Source organism: Bos indicus x Bos taurus, chromosome 1 (assembly GCF_003369695.1).
Source record: "Bos indicus x Bos taurus breed Angus x Brahman F1 hybrid chromosome 1, Bos_hybrid_MaternalHap_v2.0, whole genome shotgun sequence".
Lineage (NCBI taxonomy): Eukaryota > Metazoa > Chordata > Mammalia > Artiodactyla > Bovidae > Bos > Bos indicus x Bos taurus.
Window position 1 is genome coordinate 56,507,634 of NC_040076.1, and position 19,417 is coordinate 56,527,050.

The 19,417-nt window shown below is 40.1% G+C and overlaps 1 protein-coding gene across 6 annotated transcripts in view; it reads left to right on the forward strand.

Moving 5' to 3' along the window:
• PHLDB2 (pleckstrin homology like domain family B member 2) overlaps positions 1–10,924 on the forward strand; it is a 244,939-nt gene extending 234,015 nt beyond the window's left edge. For all 6 annotated transcript variants that reach the window (XM_027516562.1, XM_027516814.1, XM_027516990.1 and 3 more), the window contains 5 exons: positions 673–763; positions 1,932–2,078; positions 3,999–4,218; positions 8,345–8,430; positions 8,984–10,924. In XM_027516562.1, coding sequence (XP_027372363.1) covers positions 673–763; positions 1,932–2,078; positions 3,999–4,218; positions 8,345–8,430; positions 8,984–9,124 — 685 coding nt within the window. In that variant the 3' untranslated portion in view covers positions 9,125–10,924. The remainder of the gene's footprint in view (positions 1–672; positions 764–1,931; positions 2,079–3,998; positions 4,219–8,344; positions 8,431–8,983) is intronic.
• Positions 10,925–19,417: the final 8,493 nt, after the last annotated feature.

Sequence of the window (19,417 nt, forward strand, 5' to 3'; positions counted from 1 at the left end):
TCTTCTCTTTCTCTTTTGGTTTTTTCCTTCACTTATGTGACGTCTTTCTAAAGAGACATGACTTTTAAAGCTCTGAAACCTTGAATGCAGTTTCCTCATTGGTATGGTGGTATGGGCTTTATTCACACAACTGGCCACCACCCTTCTATTGCACCCGTAAGAGAAGTCATTTTTTAATTGACCATCTTAAATCACCATATAAGAAATAAAATGTCCAGAAGCATGAAGGTATAGCAAGAAAGTAGCTGGTGACACATGATCCCAAACCAAATCAAGTGACTGCCAGACTTAGGGGTCATCTACGTAGAATCTGGTGATAGTTTTGTTGGTCTGGCATCTCTGACTAGTTAAACTAATGAGAAGGCCTCCCACGGGCCAGAATGTCTAAACTTTGGAGGAAACATATTGGGAACACACTTTGTAGGATTTGGTTTTGCCTTATGAGTAGAGCACTTTGTGTGGTGGTATTTCCCTTGCCAGTATTTTGTCTTCTAAACTGAGTTAAGTTACTTTCACCTAGAGTTGTTAGAGTTGAAGTGACTTGCCTCATCAGACCAGTGATTCTTGTAAGCAACATCATTTCATATTGGATCTTGGTGTGTGTGTGTGTGTGCATCTGATGAGACATCAGTATGAAGCAGTATTCTTAAAAGGCTTTTGTGTTTTCTTCAGTGCCAGCACTTCAAATATTGCCCGAATAGAGGAAATGGAGAGACTGTTGAAGCAGGCTCATGCAGAGAAGACAAGGCTGCTTGAATCCAGGGTAGGCCTAAGATCTTTATGCCAGAGGCCAGTGATGTGGCGGTTCAAGATGCCCTGCACTTGACGCTGGAAAACTGTCTTCAGGTCTCAATAAGCAGTGGGACCTTGGAATAGTCACTCTACCTTTCTTGACCTTATTTTCTTTTTATTCTTTTTTATTTTTTGGCCACACCAAATGGCTTTTGGGAGAAGGAAATGGCAACCCACTTCAGTGTTCTTGACTGAAAAATTCCATGGAGAGAAGAACCTGGTAGACTACAGTCCATGGGATCGCAGAGTCCAGCACGACTGCCTGCACGCACAAATGGCTTTTGGAGTCTTAGTTCCCTGACCAGAATTGAACCTGGGCCCTCAAAGTGAACGCACAGATTACTAACCACTGGACCAGTAGGGAAATCCCACTGGCCTCATTTTCTTTTCTAAAAAGTGAGAGTGTAGGAGAGGTGTTCTCTACCACTCTTTACTGCAGTACCATTTTTTAAAATGTAAAATGTATATAGCATGGGCATAGTGAATTCTTTGTATTACATTTTCCTCTCAATGGCCCATTTGTTTGCCTGCCGGGGCAAAGGAGAAATGGCAGGTCTTTACACGTTCTCCCTGCCTTGCCAGTTCATGGTAAGGACACTATTATAATATTAAAACTCCCACATTATTATGACTATATTTCAAGCCAGAATCTGCACTTCCTTAGGAATCCCCCAGATTCCTTTGCATCCTGCCTGAAAGGGCACCTCCTTTCCTCCTCTGACTTCCCCACTGCTTCCTCTGCGACCTTCAGCCAGGAAGCCACAGAGCAACAACAGGAATTGGAAGAACCCACACCATCAAAGAAAGGCTAAAAGCTGTGACTAGTGTTGGGTCACAATTAACCTTTTTATATTAAAAATGGAGAGTTTGGGTCATTAGTATGAAAGGACTGAACAGAGTCACAAGCTGGGTTTCACTTAATATTCCATTGTTAACTTTATGTAGTGGCTGCATTTCTGCACAGAATGATTTGAAAGCTCTGTGAGCGATGATTATGGATATTTTACTCTTGGTTATACACTGTAAGAACCTCAGCTATAAAATTAGGAATTGCCTAGTGAGATTTATATATATATGCATTGGAATTATTCAAGTATAACCAGTATGTCTGAAATTTTCTTCTGCATGATGATACTTAGGAACGAGAAATGGAAGCCAAGAAACGCGCTCTGGAAGAAGAAAAACGACGTCGAGAACTCCTGGAAAAACGGTTGCAAGAAGAAACTAGCCAGAGGCAGAAGTTAATTGAAAAGGAAGTAAAAATAAGGGAGAAACAAAGGGCACAGGTGGGTCGGTCAATCTGGATGGGCTGGCGTAGGTTGCCCCCTGGTGGTAATTTTTTAGAAGACGGTCATGCTGTGTCAGGATGCCTGTGGCTGTGCTGCCCATTAGCCCTTGGCTTGTAATGGCCAAGAGAAAGATGTTATTGGGCCAAAAAAAAGTGTATTTATTTCAAAACTCATTGGGGACAACTAACAAAATGACATTTTTCTTTAATTAAGCATGGAACATTTTCATGGGAACCCATTTTTTGGAGTATATTTAAAAAGGAGAATTTTTTTTTTTTGAGCAACTTTGAAAGTTCGGCTAGATTCGTTTCTAGAAACAAATACAACACCCAAACTGAGTTGAGAAGAAGAGATTCTTTTATGTCATCTTTTGGAAGCAGACACTCCAGCACAGAATAACCAGCCCAGTTCCTTGCTGGTGGAATTAATATTTATGGTGGAATTAATTTTAAATTAATTTTAATGGTGGAATTTAATTAATAATTAATATTTTGAATTATTTTCCTGACCACACTGTGTTGTCACAGTGCTGCCAGTCCACACACATGGGCCCAGGATTGCTGAACTCAGGAGAACCATCACTTTGTTTAACTTCCTATCTCAGTCATCCTGGAGTTTGGTCTTGTTACTAGAACTGCTTACATAATGTATGTTTCCTGAGAAACTAGAGTAAAATTTTAAGTACCATGTAATTTAAAGATCAAGTCAGCTTTACCAAGGCTTACTAGATTTAAAGATAAAAGGTACCAGTTCCGTTATTCCTTCCAGTTGCTGGCAGTTTGAAGTTCAGCAGTGAGAGATTTGCCTTAATCTGTGGCACCTGTCTAGAGTCAGAGTACCACAGAATCAAAGGCAAAATAAAGGAAAAATCCAAGTAAAACGTGTTCGTTTTATTTCATTATGCCAAACCTCTGTCACATTTTGATTTGCCGGAAAGGTCATCCATGACTATTTGGTATCTGAAGCCAAACCAAAGGCACAATTCTATTTTAATCTCAGTGATTAGTTTTGTTTCCAAGTATATGATTAGGTTATATTCCCCCAGGACAAAGGGGTGGGGTAGTTAACAGCATAAAATACAATACCGTTTTAGAAATGGTGACATGCACTTCCTAGACTAGACGAACCTCTGCTCCAGCTGTGGTAAACTTAAAGACATCAACGTACACCTCTTCAGTGTCTGGTCCCGGACAACTCATTGGCTACAGCTTTCATTCCACATTCTTACCTTATTTTAACTTTGCCTTTCAAAACACCTCTGCCTTCAGTTTCTATCAGAGATTATACGTAAATCAGCATGTACATACATATATGCTTGGGGTATCTAGTGGGGGCTGTACTTACTAAATGACGTTCAGTCAGTTACATCATGTCTGAGGTTATATAAGGAGAACTGTTGTTGAGGTTGTGGCAGGGAGAACTGGGAACGTTACAGTGGAGGAGCCCTCATCTGCAAGAAGCAGCCGAGAGAACTTCATGCCTTATTTCCTTATGTTTTTGTCTTGTTATCGGCCGTGCCAAGCGGCATATGGAATCTTAGTTCCCTGACCCGGCATCAAACCCATGTCCCCTGTGTTGGAAGTATGGAGTCTTAACCACTGGACCGCCAGGGAAATCCCTTCCCTGTTTTAAGTGCTGAGTACCTCTTTTAAAACTAAGGTAAATGACATGTTTCCATTTTCTTATCTGGCCTTTTCAAGGAACAGAATCTGTTGGCCTGAATTTATTCACATCCCCCTCCTCCCCATACCATAGCATTTTTTTTTAAATGCCATCCACTTTTTAGATTCCAAATGACAGTGTTTAAGTTCTCATAATTGCATGGACGTTCGAACACTTAGGCTTTTCAGTTCATAAACATCTGTGACCTAAAACCAAACAAAGAGCTATAGATTAGATGGGCTTGTGCATTTCCAGGCTCGACCTCTGACCCGCTATCTGCCTGTGCGGAAGGAAGACTTTGATTTGCGGAGCCACGTAGAGACTGCTGGCCACAATATCGATACGTGTTATCATGTGTCAATCACAGAGAAGACCTGCAGAGGATTCCTCATCAAAATGGGTGGAAAAATTAAAACCTGGAAAAAACGTTGGTTTGTTTTTGATCGGAACAAGCGCACCTTCTCTTATTATGCAGGTGGGTCATAAAAAAAATCCAAGTGATATTCAAATCAGGAATTTTCTGTTAAAGAACAAAAGCAATAAAATTCAGAATAAATAAGTAAAGTGAAAAGTAATAGATTAATGGCAATATTAGCTTGATAGATGTATATTGTATTCAGATCATATGGTCCAGTATTTACGAATTTCCTCTAGAAATAATAAAAATTACATTTTTAAAAAGTGTGAGTCAGTTTGTTCTGGTTCTGAAATAAACCAAATAAATATTAAGTGGAATGTATTTTTTAGACCAAAATATTATCTTTTAAACCATGAGATCAGAAAAGATTTCTATTTACTTATTTATGGTCATATGCCCTATTTAAGTCACACACAATTAGGCAGCTTAGCTGACAGCCATTCAGCTCTAGTTCATGGTAATTTCAGCAGTGAAAAGCTCCTCAGTGAACTATTGAATAAGTTAAGTATTTACTGGGTAAATTTCCAGTAAATACCGGAATATTTTGGGGTTCTTTAAATGATTATGAGACTTGTACCCTACTGAATCCTCTATGAATACAGGAATATTTGTGTAACCAGTGTACTTATTAAGAACCCCCTTATTTACACATAGATTTCATATGAAATATGCCCATTAGCTGCACAAGTATAGCTGTACTCTCTTTTCAGCTGCTGAATAAGAGTAGTGTCAGACTCGAGGTTATAAAGACACCCTGCCTTGGGGTGATAGTTCCAGCATTTATGAGCATTGTTGGGAATTGTTACAAAGTGTAGCAAGTAATAAATTAAAAAAAACAGTCCAGTCATTTAATCTGTAGGGTGTGGTCAGGTATGTTTATGAAGAAAGGTGTGAGAAACCAAGAAGCATGTGAAAGAAAAGAACTTCTGGCTATGGAGTCCCAGAATCCCAGAGTGAAGGGTTGGCAGGGTACATGCCTTTAAGTTGGGGGCTCTTTGTGTGGGGCTCGAGTTGCTACGGTGGAGAGCAAATGGCCTAACTCACTGACTGGTTACCTCTTTGGGGCTTTCTGACTTTGGGTTTTATAAGAATCCAAAGACAAGATCTTCAGTTAATACAATAGAAGAGATGCCTATGTAATAAGAAATGCCAATTCAGTGTCTGCAAAATGCATAAAGAAGTTTTGCTGTGTGCTAGTCTCCACTGACAACCTTAGCCAGAATTTTAAAATAATTCAAATAAAACAGCTTTGCTCATGTCTGCTCCTTTTTTCTAGGAGCCTTATTTCATTCTTTCTTTGGTCTGACAGGTGAGAGGTTCAGTGCTTCTTTCTGGCCCATGTAAATGTGTTTTTCAAATTTGAACTTCTTAGTGACCAGTTTTCAATTTTTTTTTTAAGTACCAAAATATTTTGGTATATGAACAATTAACTCAGAACCCTAATACCTAAAACAGACAAAAATTATATTTAATTCAGCTGTTTAATATTTACAGATTGTACAACTGACTGGTGAGACCTAGTTTGGCAAACGAAACGCTGCCCATTTGGCTCTGTTTGCTGCCATCATCAGCTTCCCTGCTCCCACCCTCCCCACCCCAACTCTTTCCCAGACACCACCAAGCACAGGATTAGATGAGCCAGCAGGCTTGTCCTGCAGATGTAGTTCAGGCTGGACCTTTCCCATAGGCGCCACGGGATCAAATCCCATGTCAGCAAGCTAGTCAGCTTGGTAAAAGTCAGCTTGGTAAATGAACACGGCATGTGTGTAGGGCCTAAGCCAAACTCGTAGGTCTCCCTGTGGAGCAGGCCCCTGTGCTCGGCCTCCCACACAGTAACTGAGCAACTTTAGAAGAGTCTCTAAACAAACCTGAGGCACAGAAAATATGTCTGTAAATTGCTAGGATAATGCTTTTGAGAAGGAATACTAGAATTATCTCATCAATTTACAAGAGCCTTGTATTTTTCGTTCTTACTGATGTGCCCTACAAACAAACGTTTTCTTCCCCCAGTTTTCTGCCTGCTTTGAAACACTGACAAGGTTTACTTTTGTCTTCAGATTTTATTTTATATCCATTTCCAGAAAACAGAGTATTATTGTTTTCTGGTGAATGAATTATTGCAGGATCTTTTCCATCAAATGTTTGAGAAACACACTGACCTTTTCTTTCACAGAAACTGATGGAAACCCACTGAACATGGTATTAATTAAAAGTGTTTCCCTAGGAAGAGCAAAAATAAACACAAAAATATGGTCCATGCTCAAATAAGTTTAAAAAAATGCTAAGTTAAATGCAATTATATAGGTTTATTTTCTGCTGAACTTATCAGGGCTGATATTTTTCAAATTTGCTTTTTACTGTTGTTATGGGAGTGGGGGGGGCAAGGACTCTCATTTTAATAAAAACTTCAAAATGCAACTTAGTCTAAATAATTTAAGTCTCTGTCCCATGAAAAAAGTTCTGACCTTTTCTAACACTGTTAAGCATGAAATATCCTTTCAGATTTTCTCCATGCCTTTTCTATATGGTTCAATGTACATAGGTATTGTTTCTTCTTTAATCCATTTAGGACCAAATTATTCACCCTGTTCATACCTTTCTTCTCATAATATTTCAAGGTTTTTCTCTTGAGCGCTTGCATATTTACCTTGGTCTTTTCACTGGCTGTGTAGATTCCATTGTGTGGCTGGTCTAGAATTGAATCAGTTCCCTGTGAAGGCTCCAGCAAGTCTTTTGCAGCATTGTGGGTGGCTCTAGCGGTGAAGAACCCGCCTGCCAATGCAGGAGACGTAAGAGACACTGGTTTGATACCTGGGTTGGGAAGATTGCCTGGAGGAGGGCACAGCAACCCATTCCAGTGTCTTGCCTGGAGAATCCCATGGACAGAGGTGCCTGGTGGGCTACAGTCCATAGGGTCACACAGAGTCGGACACAACTGAAGCAACTTAGCACGCAGGTCCTAATGAACACAAATACGTATACACATGCATAAGAAGCTCTTTTAGGATGCAGTTTTAGAAGCAAAATTGCTGAGTAAGAGAATTTTGGCACTTTCCATTGTGTATGTTTTACCAAATTGACTTCCAAAAGAGGCTTTCTTATTTGCATTTCCTCCAACAGTGTATGATAAGAGCCTCTTTCTCTGCTTCCTCATCCATGATTTTGAGATTTTTTTAAAAATGTACTTGCATGTGTTATCATCCCTGCAGAGATTAAATTACAAAATATCTCAAGAACTTATTGTTCTTATTAGTCATTACAGAGTGATGTTATTTGGTTGGTGGTTTCGTTGGTGGCTTTGTTTTCTTTAATGTTTGGTTTGGTTTTTATGGCAAATATGATGAAATCTTTGGAAGCAGTTTGAAAAGCGTTGCATTGAAAGGACATTAAATTATTAACATGAAGCTCTGTTGGGAACAGGGTTAAAAAAAAACAAGCAGAGTAGACAAGAAATTTGATAGGGAAGAAACATAAGTAGGATATTATTTAAAATTATAAATAAAAAGCACACTTATTACAAATGTTTATAACAGTTCCAGTTAAGTTGCTCAGTCATGTCTGACTCTTTGCGACCCTATGGACTACAGCACTCCAGGCTTCCCTGTCCATCACCAACTCCTGGAGCTTACTCAAACTCATGTCCATTGGGTTGGTGATGCCTTCCAACCATCTCATCCTCTGTCGTCCCCTTCTCTTCCCGCCTTCAGTCTTTCCCAGCATCAGGGTCTTTTCTAGTGAATCAGTTCTTTGCATCAGGTGGCCAAAGTATACAACTACTGTCTTGAGAATGTAGGAAAATAATTTTTATTGATGTTAATGGTGTTTACACTTTGTGTGCTAAACTGACAGTCAATATTCTATATTATATTTTGACTGCTAATTTAGTGAAAAGCCTTGAGCAAAGTTACTTAGTCCCTTTCATGTAGGGTTGCTAATTCCCAAACTTTTTTTTTTTTCTCTTTTTTCAGGATGGAATGGGGCTAACCTATGTTATCTGAATTAACCTTAGACAATTTAAATGCTAGATAAATTTTTTAATTCATTTATTTTAATTGGAAACTACAATATTGTCATGGTTTAAATGCTAGATAAATATTTTAATGATGGTTATAATGAAGTTGTGATTTTTTCTGTTCATCAGTGGTGATAAAGTATTTATTTTAACACTCATCTGCCATTGCAGACAAGCATGAAGCTAAATTAAAAGGAGTAATATACTTTCAAGCCATTGAAGAAGTATATTATGATCACCTCAAGAACGCTAATAAGGTAAGCAGTGAATTTCAGATTGCCACGATTTGAATGCATAAGTTGGGGTGAGAGTTTCCCAAAGGTCCAGTGCTTAGGACTCCATGATTCTACTGCAGGGCAAGCCGGTTTGATTCCTGGTTGGGGAACTAAGAGCCCACATGGCGCATGGCCAAAAAAAAAGTTGGGTGAAAGAAGGAGTTAGTACTTGCTTATGAGGAAACTTCAAGGAAACATCTTAGTAAGGCAAGAGTAGTATTTATTGAGCTATTTTTGGAGCACTCACTGTCAGCGAGGTACCCCTGCTAGAACTTTACAAAGTATCTGCTAAAATGACTGGTGAGCTCACTGTGAGAGTTCTTGTGCAAAAAGGCCAGAAAGATGGTCAATCTTGAGAAAGGTGTTGAGGGCAAGACTGTAGGTTATATTAGAGCAAAAGTAATGGCTACATAGATTTCTATAAATTGGAACTTTTAACGAGGAAGAAGCCCTCACGTATCTCTGTGTTATATTTAATGTTGTATTTGCAATGTATTCGGTTTACATTCTTTTCCTCTCTTGATTTTCTTTCTAGAGTCCTAATCCTTTACTTACCTTTAGCGTCAAGACACATGACAGAATCTACTACATGGTGGCCCCGTCGCCAGAAGCCATGCGGATCTGGATGGACGTCATAGTGACTGGGGCAGAAGGCTACACTCACTTCTTGTTGTAGCGCTGACACAACTTCAGGGCAGACTGCAATATCTTACAAGAATGAAGCCATACCAACACCAGGTGGACAGACCCAACAGACCCGTCCCTTTAACTGTGGATACTCAGAACTGCATTCATATTAACAGGAAGTCATTTGTAACAGAGAAAGAAGAGGTTTTAATTCAGAGCTTGATCATAAATAATTCAAAGCTTGATCATAAACAGCAAAAGAATTGCCTATGAGAAAGAAAACACTCTTTTGGTAAAGAGCATCACTTATAGGAACATTTCTTATAAACTCTTTTTATCAGTTGTTGACTTTGATGAAATAAACTGGTTTACAAAATGTCTGTATGTACTTGGAAAATACGAAATTATTTTAGCACCCAAATCATTGGCGGCATTGACGTTACTGGTAATCAACTCGCTCTTTTTTAAAGGAGTATTTTGTGGAAGATTATTTTATAAATATTAATATAAACAAATAAGGGCTTGGAAAGGGAGTGTATTGTAGGAGGAGTTTGGCCCTAATTTTTAAGTACTGCACCAAAACCAAAGACTTGACATGACCTCTGCTGAACGGTAGTAGTTTCAAGTGATGAACTGCCTTTAGTGTCACTCTGCATTTTAAAATGGTACTTTGTTGCCAACAAGTGCCCAGGAAATTGACTTTGAAGAGTCACCACCAGCATAAGCTACTGTCCATACATAGCAAACACTTTGTAAAAGAAGAACAAAAAGCTGTGTGTTGTAGGAAGAAGCAGTCTTGGACATTCTATCACACTGGGCAATTTAAAATAAAGAGAATGTTTAGCTTCAGCTGCTTTGCTGATGATTTCTCCATTCCCGGTGCTGAGAATAAAGGCAACAGTAACTGATTTCCTTTAGATTGTCCAACTTCTCTTTCTTGTGGAGTACACGTGTTAACCGCAGCCTCACGTGATATAACTATGAAATAGAGCTCTGTTTTCACCAAAGAACAGACCAATTAGAATACTTATTTTCCAAAGTATTGTAGTTCTATTCAGAGGCACATGAAGTTCACCTTAATGTTCTCTGTAATGTACTGTTTTATGATGTTTTTTCTTTACAGTTAGCTTTTGTTTTTTAGAGTTCAATTAATTTGTATTGAATGAAATGACTTCAGGCAAGTCCTTTTGTAACAGTTTTTCAAATGCCATTTATCCTGGTTTATCATGTTGTGTGTGTTTGTAAGTATGAATGTACTCTTTCTACTCATTGACAAAGGAATAGAAGTAGAAAATAATAATGTTACTTACTAGTAAAAATGAAATGCTTAGATTAGAAGTGTCTATAAAATTTGTCAGGCCTGACTGGGTACAATTTTTTTTTTTAATTTGCAGTGGTTTATATACATGTTGCCAATAATAAGATTTTGCGACTGGATTACACATGACGTTACTTGAACAGTGAAGGACAGAATCACAATTGCAGAAGACATTTTCATAATCTGTTTCTACAGAGATCACCCCTCAACCCTGTAGTGATCTAAGACAGTGAAGGACAGGTGCTGAACGTTTGTTGGTTAATGTAAAGATATAACTTTTCTGAATTGTACTTTACTTTCTTCATAGGACTGTAAAGATGCTCTAGTCAACTTTCTATCTTGCACGATGTAGTAAATGGTTCAAATATGTGTGTCAAAATATGTTGAGTTTGGATTAAAATGTTGATCAGATTTCACATTCTAAAATAAATTCATTTTAATTAGGAAATTACCCATTGGTAACATGACAAGGGATGAATTAATCAGCAGAAGTCAACTGTAGAGTGTACATAAAGTTTGTGTGCTAGCTAACATTGTGACTTGTAGTTTATAAACTGAAATAATCAGATATGTCTCTGGTCACATTCCTGTTGCTAACAAAATGAGATACCCCTGAGAAATCTGGCATCTTTATGTCTAATTGCATCGATGCAATTATTACTGGGGATTGAAAGAGTGCATTTACCTATCTTTCTCTCTGATGGGGAAAAAATCACACAGGTGTGAAGTTAAAGCTCTAAGGCTTTACTTAGTGGGGACCACATTTGTCTCCCTGAACTAAGGCAGCAGGTTTCAGAGAAAAACTGCCCTCAACAGCATGTCCTTTCACACATGTTAATGAAGGCAACATTGATAGTAGGTCAATGGAAACAACATTGTCTGCTTCAAGCCCATCACCGTCAGTAAAAGCATCTTCACTTGACTCCAGTCACAATTTTTGCTGATGTGTTAAATTGATGAAGGTGGATGGAGAAAATGATTCATGGGTTCGTGGGTTTCTCTGGGGTTGTGTGTGTGTGTGTGTGTGTGTGTAGTGCCTTTCCCAGTATGTGAACAAGTAAAATTTTATTTGTTTTGCTTCACATAAAATGCCAGAGACATGTAAAAATAAAGGGAGAGAATAGGGACAGGAATGACTGAGAATATTTGGATTATCCAAAACCACAGTAAGAAGTGTTTGCTGTTAAGATACTATGGATGCTGAAGTGATGTGCGTCACCTTAGTGATTTTAGCCCCTTTGGAGTCTACGACAAGCTTAATGGAGAGCCAGAGAAATAACTCAGCAGCTTTTGGAGAAAGTTGCTAAATCAAGCAGCTATCCTTGCTCTGTTTCTGGCATTATACCTCTCAAGGAAATCTATTCTTTCATCTGTCCAACTTCCCTGGTGCCTTCTAAAGAATAGTTTCTCAAAACTCCAAAGATAAGCTGAATTCACTGTATCCAGCCTTTGCCTTTGACTCTAGCACCAGCCATCGCTCCAAAATTTATGACCAATATGGTTAAGTGGCTTTACTCAAAGTCGTAAACCAGCCACTGTAACTTTTGCATAGAAAACAAACAACAAAAAAACTGAGGTAAGGCTTTACTTGTTGATGCTTGAGGCCTCCAAGAATTGCTTTGAAGGACATCAGAGCTGGAATCCAGAGACCCTTGTACCACAATTTATTCAATCATATTTTTATTGGCCGTTCCCATCTTTCTTCTGTTTGCCTCTGAAAATGCTGCTCTAGCAGATAACATCAGATCAGATCAGATCAGTCGCTCAGTCGTGTCCGACTCTTTGGGACCCCATGAATCACAGCACGCCAGGCCTCCCTGTCCATCACCAATTCCCGGAGTTCACTCAGACTCACGTCCATCGAGTCAGCAATGCCATCCAGCCATCTCATCCTCTGTCGTCCCCTTCTCCTCTTGCCCCCAATCCCTCCCAGCATCAGAGTCTTTTCCAATGAGTCAACTCCTTGCATGAGGTGGCCAAAGTATTGGAGTTTCAGCTTTAGCATCATTCCTTCCAAAGAAATCCCAGGGCTGATCTCCTTCAGAATGAACTGGTTGGATCTCCTTGCAGTCCAAGGGACTCTCAAGAGTCTTCTCCAATACCACAGTTCAAAAGCATCAAATTCTTCAGCACTCAGCCTTCTTCACAGTCCAACTCTCACATCCATACATGACCATAGGAAAAACCATAGCCTTGACTAGGCGAACCTTTGTTGGCAAAGTAATGTCTCTGCTTTTGAATATGCTATCTAGGTTGGTCATAACTTTCCTTCCAAGGAGTAAGCGTCTTTTAATTTCATGGCTGCAGTCACCATCTGTAGTGATTTTGGAGCCCAGGAAAATAAAGTCTGACATTGTTTCCACTGTTCCCCATCTATTTTCCATGAAGTGGTGGGACCGGATGCCATGATCTTCGTTTTCTGAATGTTGAGCTTCAAGCCAACTTTTTCACTCTCCACTTCCACTTTCATCAAGAGGCTTTTGAGTTCCTCTTCACTTTCTGCCATAAGGGTGGTGTCATCTGCATATCCGAGGTTATTGATATTTCTCCTGGCAATCTTGATTCCAGCTTGTGTTTCTTCCAGTCCAGCGTTTCTCATGATGTACTCTGCATGTAAGTTAAGTAAACAGGGTGACAATATACAGCCTTGACGAACTCCTTTTCCTATTTGGAACCAGTCTGTTGTTCCATGTCCAGTTCTAACTGTTGCTTCCTGACCTGCATACAAATTTCTCAAGAGGTAGATCAGGTGGTCTGGTATTCCCATCTCTTTCAGAATTTTCCACAATTTATTGTGATCCACACAGTCAAAGGCTTTGGCATGGTCAATAAAGCAGAAATAGATGCTTTTCTGGAACTCTCTTGCTTTTTCCATGATCCAGTGGATGTTGGCAATTTGATCTCTGGTTCCTCTGCCTTTTCTAAAACCAGCTTGAACATCAGGAAGTTCACGGTTCACATATTGCTGAAGCCTGGCTTGGAGAATTTTGAGCATTACTTTACTAGCATGTGAGATGAGTGCAATTGTGCGGTAGTTTGAGCATTCTTTGGCATTGCCTTACTTTGGGATTGGAATGAAAACTGACCTTTCCAGTCCTGTGGCCACTGCTGAGTTTTCCAAATGTGCTGGCATATTGAGTGCAGCACTTTCACAGCATCATCTTTCAGGATTTGGAATAGCTTAACTGGAATTCCATCACCTCCACTAGCTTTGTTCGTAGTGATGCTTTCTAAGGCCTACTTGACTTCACATTCCAGGATGTCTAGCTCTAGGTGAGTGATCACACCATCGTGATTATCCGGGTCGTGAGGATCTGTTTTGTACAGTTCTTCTGTGTATTTTTGCCATCTCTTCTTAATATCTTCTGCTTCTGTTAGGTCCATACCATTTCTGTCCTTTATCGAGCCCATCTTTGCATGAAATGTTCCTTTGGTATCTCTGATTTTCTTGAAGAGATCCCTAGTCTTTCCCATTCTGTTGTTTTCCTCTATTTCTTTGCATTGATCGCTGAAGAAGGCTTTCTTATCTCTTCTTGCTTTTCTTTGGAACTCTGCATTCAGATGTTTGTATCTTTCCTTTGCTCCTTTGCTTTTCCCTTCTCTTCTTTTCACAGCTATTTGTAAGGCCTCCCCAGACAGCCATTTTCCTTTTTGCATTTCTTTTCCATGGGGATGTCTTGATCCCTGTCTCCTGTACAATGTCACGAACCTCCGTCCATAGTTCATCGGGCACACTCTATCTATCACATCTAGGCCCTTAAATCTATTTCTCACTTCCACTGTATAATCATAAGGGATTTGATTTAGGTCATACCTGAATGGTCTAGTGGTTTTCCCTACTTTCTTCAATGTAAGTCTGAATTTGGCAATAAGGAGTTCATGATCTGAGCCACAGTCAGCTCCTGGTCTTGTTTTTGCTGACTGTATAGAGCTTTTCCATCTTCAGCTGCAAAGAATATAATCAATCTGATTTCGGTGTTGACCATCTGGTGATGTCCATGTATAGAGTCTTCTCTTGTGTTGTTGGAAGAGGGTGTTACATCCTTATAAACCATTATTATTTTCTATAGGATGGTCACAAATTGGGGCCATTGGGTCAAAGAGCATTGACAATGATGTAAATTTTGAATTGTCATAGGTGATATTACTTGACAAAAGAGTTTAGCGGTTTACTTTCTCACCATCCATACACGAATGCCAGCTTGCCAATAATTGTTCATTTTAACTTCTGCCAACATGATGGGTAGGAAAAATGGCATGCTAATTTTTAACATTTAATTCATGTTATTATTTCACGTTTTTCAATTAGTGAGCTTGATCATCGTGTTTACGTATGTGAACTGCCTATCACAAATATTGGCCAATTTTATTGGAATTACGTATTTTTTCTACCAATTTCTGGGAGCAGCTTGCTAAGTCACTTCAGTCGTGTCCGACTCTGTGCGACCCCAGAGATGGCAGCCCACCAGGCTCCCCTGTCCCTGGGATTCTCCACGCAAGAACACTGGAGTGGGTTGCCATTTCCTTCTCCAATGCACGAAAGTGAAAAGTGAAAGTGAAGTCGCTCAGTCATGTCCGACTCTTAGCGATCCCATGGACTGCAGCCTACCAGGCTCCTCCGTCCATGGGATTTTCCAGGCAAGAGTACTGGAGTGGGGTGCCATTGCCTTCTCCGGGGAGCAAGCTAAACAGAAGTATTAACATTTTGTTATCCACTCAGAAAATCTATTTCGCTATACGTTTTTATTCTTCTTTATTCCAGGGGTTTCAAATCTTGCTTTAAAATTTTACTTTTGTCTATACTATATTCTCCTAAAGTGTATTTAATCCTCTCGGTTTTATTCTTTCATTGAGACGGTTTAACTACTGGAATTTATCTTTGCACACAGTATGAGGGAGTGTGTGTTAGTCTCTCAGTCCTGTCCGACTCTTTGCGACCCCATGGACTGTAGCCCACCAGACTCCTCTGTTCCTAGAATTCTCCAGGCAAGAATACTGGAGTGGGTTGCCATTTCCTCCTCCAGGGGATCTTTCCCACCCAGGGATTGAACCCGCATCTTCCACATTGGAAGCAGATTCTTTACCATCTGAGTCACCTGGGAAGTATGAGAGAGGGGTCTTAATAATTCCACGGTCTGACATACAAAGAGCTAGAACAAAAACAAATTGAAAAGAAGCAGTGAAAGTTCAGTTCCACTCCAGGCGTTTATACAAGCACGATTAAGGTTAGAATTTGGAAACATTCCCTGTACAAGTCAGTGTATTGCAAGGTTGTTGCTGTACCATGAAAGACATTGGGATTCTTGATCTCCAACGGAGAAAAATTCAATTTGGGGCCAGTGAAGAAGCTTGATTGCTCAGAGCTTTTGTGTAATAAAGTTTTATTAAAGTATAAAAGAGATAGAGAAAGCTTCTGATAGACGTCAGAAGAGGGCAGAAAGAGTGCCCCCCTGCTAGTCTTTAGTTGGATATTATATAGCTACTCAGTTCAGTTCAGTCGCTCAGTCATGTCCGACTCTTTCAGTCTGCTAATTAGAGAAACAAGAGTCTGAAATGCAGTACTTGGATGCAATCTCAAAAATGATGGAATGATCTCTGCTCGTTTCCAAGGGAAACCATTCAATATCACAGTAATCCATGTCTATGTTCCAACCACTAATGCTTAAGAAGCTGAAGTTGAACAGTTCTATAAAGACCTACAAGACCTAGAACTAACACCCAAAAAAGATGTCCTTTTCATTAAAGGAGACTGGAATGCAAAAGTAAGAAGTCAAGAGTAACAGACAAATTTGGCCTGGAGTTGGAAAAGACTCTGATGCTGCGAGGGATTGGGAGCAGGAGGAAAAGGGGATGACAGAGGATGAGATGGCTGGATGGCATCACCGACTCGATGGACGTGGGTTTGGGTGAACTCCAGGAGTTTGTGATGGACAGGGAGGCCTGGCGTGCTGCAATTCATGGGGTCGCAAAGCGTTGGACACGACTGAGCGACTGAACTGAACTGAGTTGACTGAACAGGCAAATCTGGCCTTGGAGTACAGAATGAAGCAGTGCAAAGGCTAAGAGAATTTTCCCAAGATAATGCACTGGTATTAGCGAACATCCTCTTCCAACAACACAAGAGAAGACTCTACACATGGACATCACCAGATGGTGAATAACAAGATCAGATCGATTATATCCTTTGCAGCCAAAGATGGAGAAGCTCTATACAGTCAGCAAAAACAAGACCAGGAGCTGACTGTGGCTCAGATCATGAACTCCTTATTGCCAAATTCCTTATATTGAAGAAAGTAGGGAAAACCACTAGACCATTCAGGTATGACCTAAATCAAATCCCTTATGATTATACAGTGGAAGTGAGAAATAGATTCAAGGGATTAGATCTGATAGGGTGCCTGAAGAACTATGGACAGAGGTTCGTGACATTGTACAGGAGGTAGGGATCAAGATCATCCCCCCCAAAAAGAAATGCAAAAAGGCAAAAGGTTTGTCTGAGGAGGCCTTACAAATAGCTGAGAAAAGAAGAGAAGCTAAAGGCAAAGGAACGATATACCCATTTGAATGCAGAGTTCCATAGAATAGCAAGGAGAGATAAGAAAGCCTTCCTCAGGAATCAATGCAAAGAAATAGAGGAAAACAATAGAATGGGAAAGACTAGAGATCTCTATAAGAAAATTAGAGATACCAAGGGAACATTTCATGCAAAGATGAAATGCACAATAGAGGACAGAAATGGTATGGACCTAACAGAAGCAGAAGATATTAAGAAGAGGTGGCAAGAATACACAGAAGAACTATACAAAAAAGATCTTCATGACCTAGATAATCACGATGGTTTGATCACTCACCTAGAGCTAGACATCCTGGAATGTGAAGTCTGGTGTGCCTTAGGAAGTATCACTACGAACAAAGCTAGTGGAGTTGACGGAATTCCAGTTGAGCTATTTCAAATCCTAAAAGGTGATGCTGTGAAAGTGCTGCACTCAATATGCCAGCACATTTGGAAAACTCAGCAGTGGCCACAGGACTGGAAAGGTCAGTTTTCATTCCAATCCCAAAGTAAGGCAATGCCAAAGAATGCTCAAACTACCACACAGTTGCATGCATCTCACACGCTAGTAATGCTCAAAATTCTCTAAGCCAGGATTCAACAGTACGTGAACCATGAACTTCCAGATGTTCAAGCTGTTTTTAGAAAAGGCAGAGGAACCAGAGATCAAACTGTCAACATTCCTTGGATCGTCGAAAAAGCAAGAGAGTTCCAGAAAAACATCTATTTCTGCTTTATTGACTATGGCAAAGCCTTTGACTGTGTGGATCACAACAAACTGTGGAAAATTCTTTAAGATATGGGAATACAAGACCACCTAACCTGCCTCTTGAGAAATCTGTATGCAGGTCAGGAAACAACAGTTAGAAATGGACATGAAACAACAGACTGGTCCCAAATAAGAAAAGGAGTACATCAAGGCTGTATATTGTCACCCTGCTTATTTAACTTATATGCAGAGTACATCATTCAGCCTGGATGAAGCACAGGCTGGAATCAAGAGTGCCAGTAGATATATCAATAACCTCAGATATGCAGATAATACCACCCTTATGGCAGAAAATGAAGAAAAACTAAAGAGCCTCCTGATGAAAGTGAAAGAGGAGAGTGAAAAAGTTGGCTTAAAGCTCAACATTCAGAAAACGAAGATCATGGCACCTGGGCCCATCACTTCATGGCAAATAGATGGGGAAAGGATGGAAACAGTGACAGACTTTTTTTTGGGGGGGTGGGGGGGCTCCAAAATCACTGCAGATGGTGACTCAGCCATAAAATTAAAAGACGCTTTCTCCTTTGAAGAAAAATTATGACCAACCTAGACAGCAGAGACATTGCCAACAAAGGACCATCTAGTCAAAGCTATGGTTTTTCTAGGAGTCATGTATGGATGTGAAAGTTGGACTATAAAGAAAGCTGAGTGCCAAAGAATTGATGTTTTTGAACTGTGGTGTTGGAGAAGATTCTTGAAGAATCCCTTGGACTGCAAGGAGATCCATCCAGTCCATCCTAAAGGAAATCAGTCCTGAGTATTCATTGGAAGGAATGATGCTGAAGCTGAAACTCCAATAGTTTGACCACCTGATGTGACAAACTGACTCATTGGGAAAAAAAAAAACCCTGATGATGGGAAAGACTGAAGGCGGGAGGAGAAGGGGACGACAGAGGATGAGATGGTTGGATGGCATCACCAACTCGATGGATATGAGTTTGAGTAAACTCTGGGAGTTTGTGCTGGACAGGGAAGCCTGGCGTACTACAGTCCATGGGGTCACAAAGAGTCCGACCCAACTGAGTGAGCTGAATTAGAGAAAGGAAATTCTCAAAATTCAGAGACTGGCACGAGGTCCCTCACCCACTACATGCATTTTGAGATAACATTAGTACAAGGAGAGTTGTTCCGGGTCATAAAATGATTGACATGAATCTTGCAGAAAGGCCAGTTTCCAAGCAAATATAGTCTCATTAACATAGCTTAAGAGAATATTCACATGAGTAAAACATACAGGTTTGTCAAGTGCGTTCTGAGTCTTAGGTGGAATGGACTTGAAGACAGAGTCCAAATACATAGTTACTTAACATAGCTTAAGACAAACATTTCCATAAGAAAAACACATTGATTAGCTCAAGGTTTGAGAAATGTTAAGTTCAGATGGAACCAGGTGTCGTCATGGCAACACAGAATTTTAAAAGAAACCTCTTAAAATTTGTATAGAGAAGGCGAAAAAATATAACACTAGTGGTTTGTTTCTCCTGCCTCTTAAGAGGGAGATATATAATGTCTGACACTTGCACCCTCTTCCCTCCGTTTGGAGACCCCCTGGCCTTCGGGCCTGTTAACCTACTCAGTATCAGGAGTGAGAACGACTTGCAACGCAGCAAGCTTAACACTTCGTTTCAGTTCCCTCGTGTCTCGGGATGACCAGATGTTTGTTTTCCTGTCTAGGAATGTTGCATGCGGTTCCTCTCCTTGC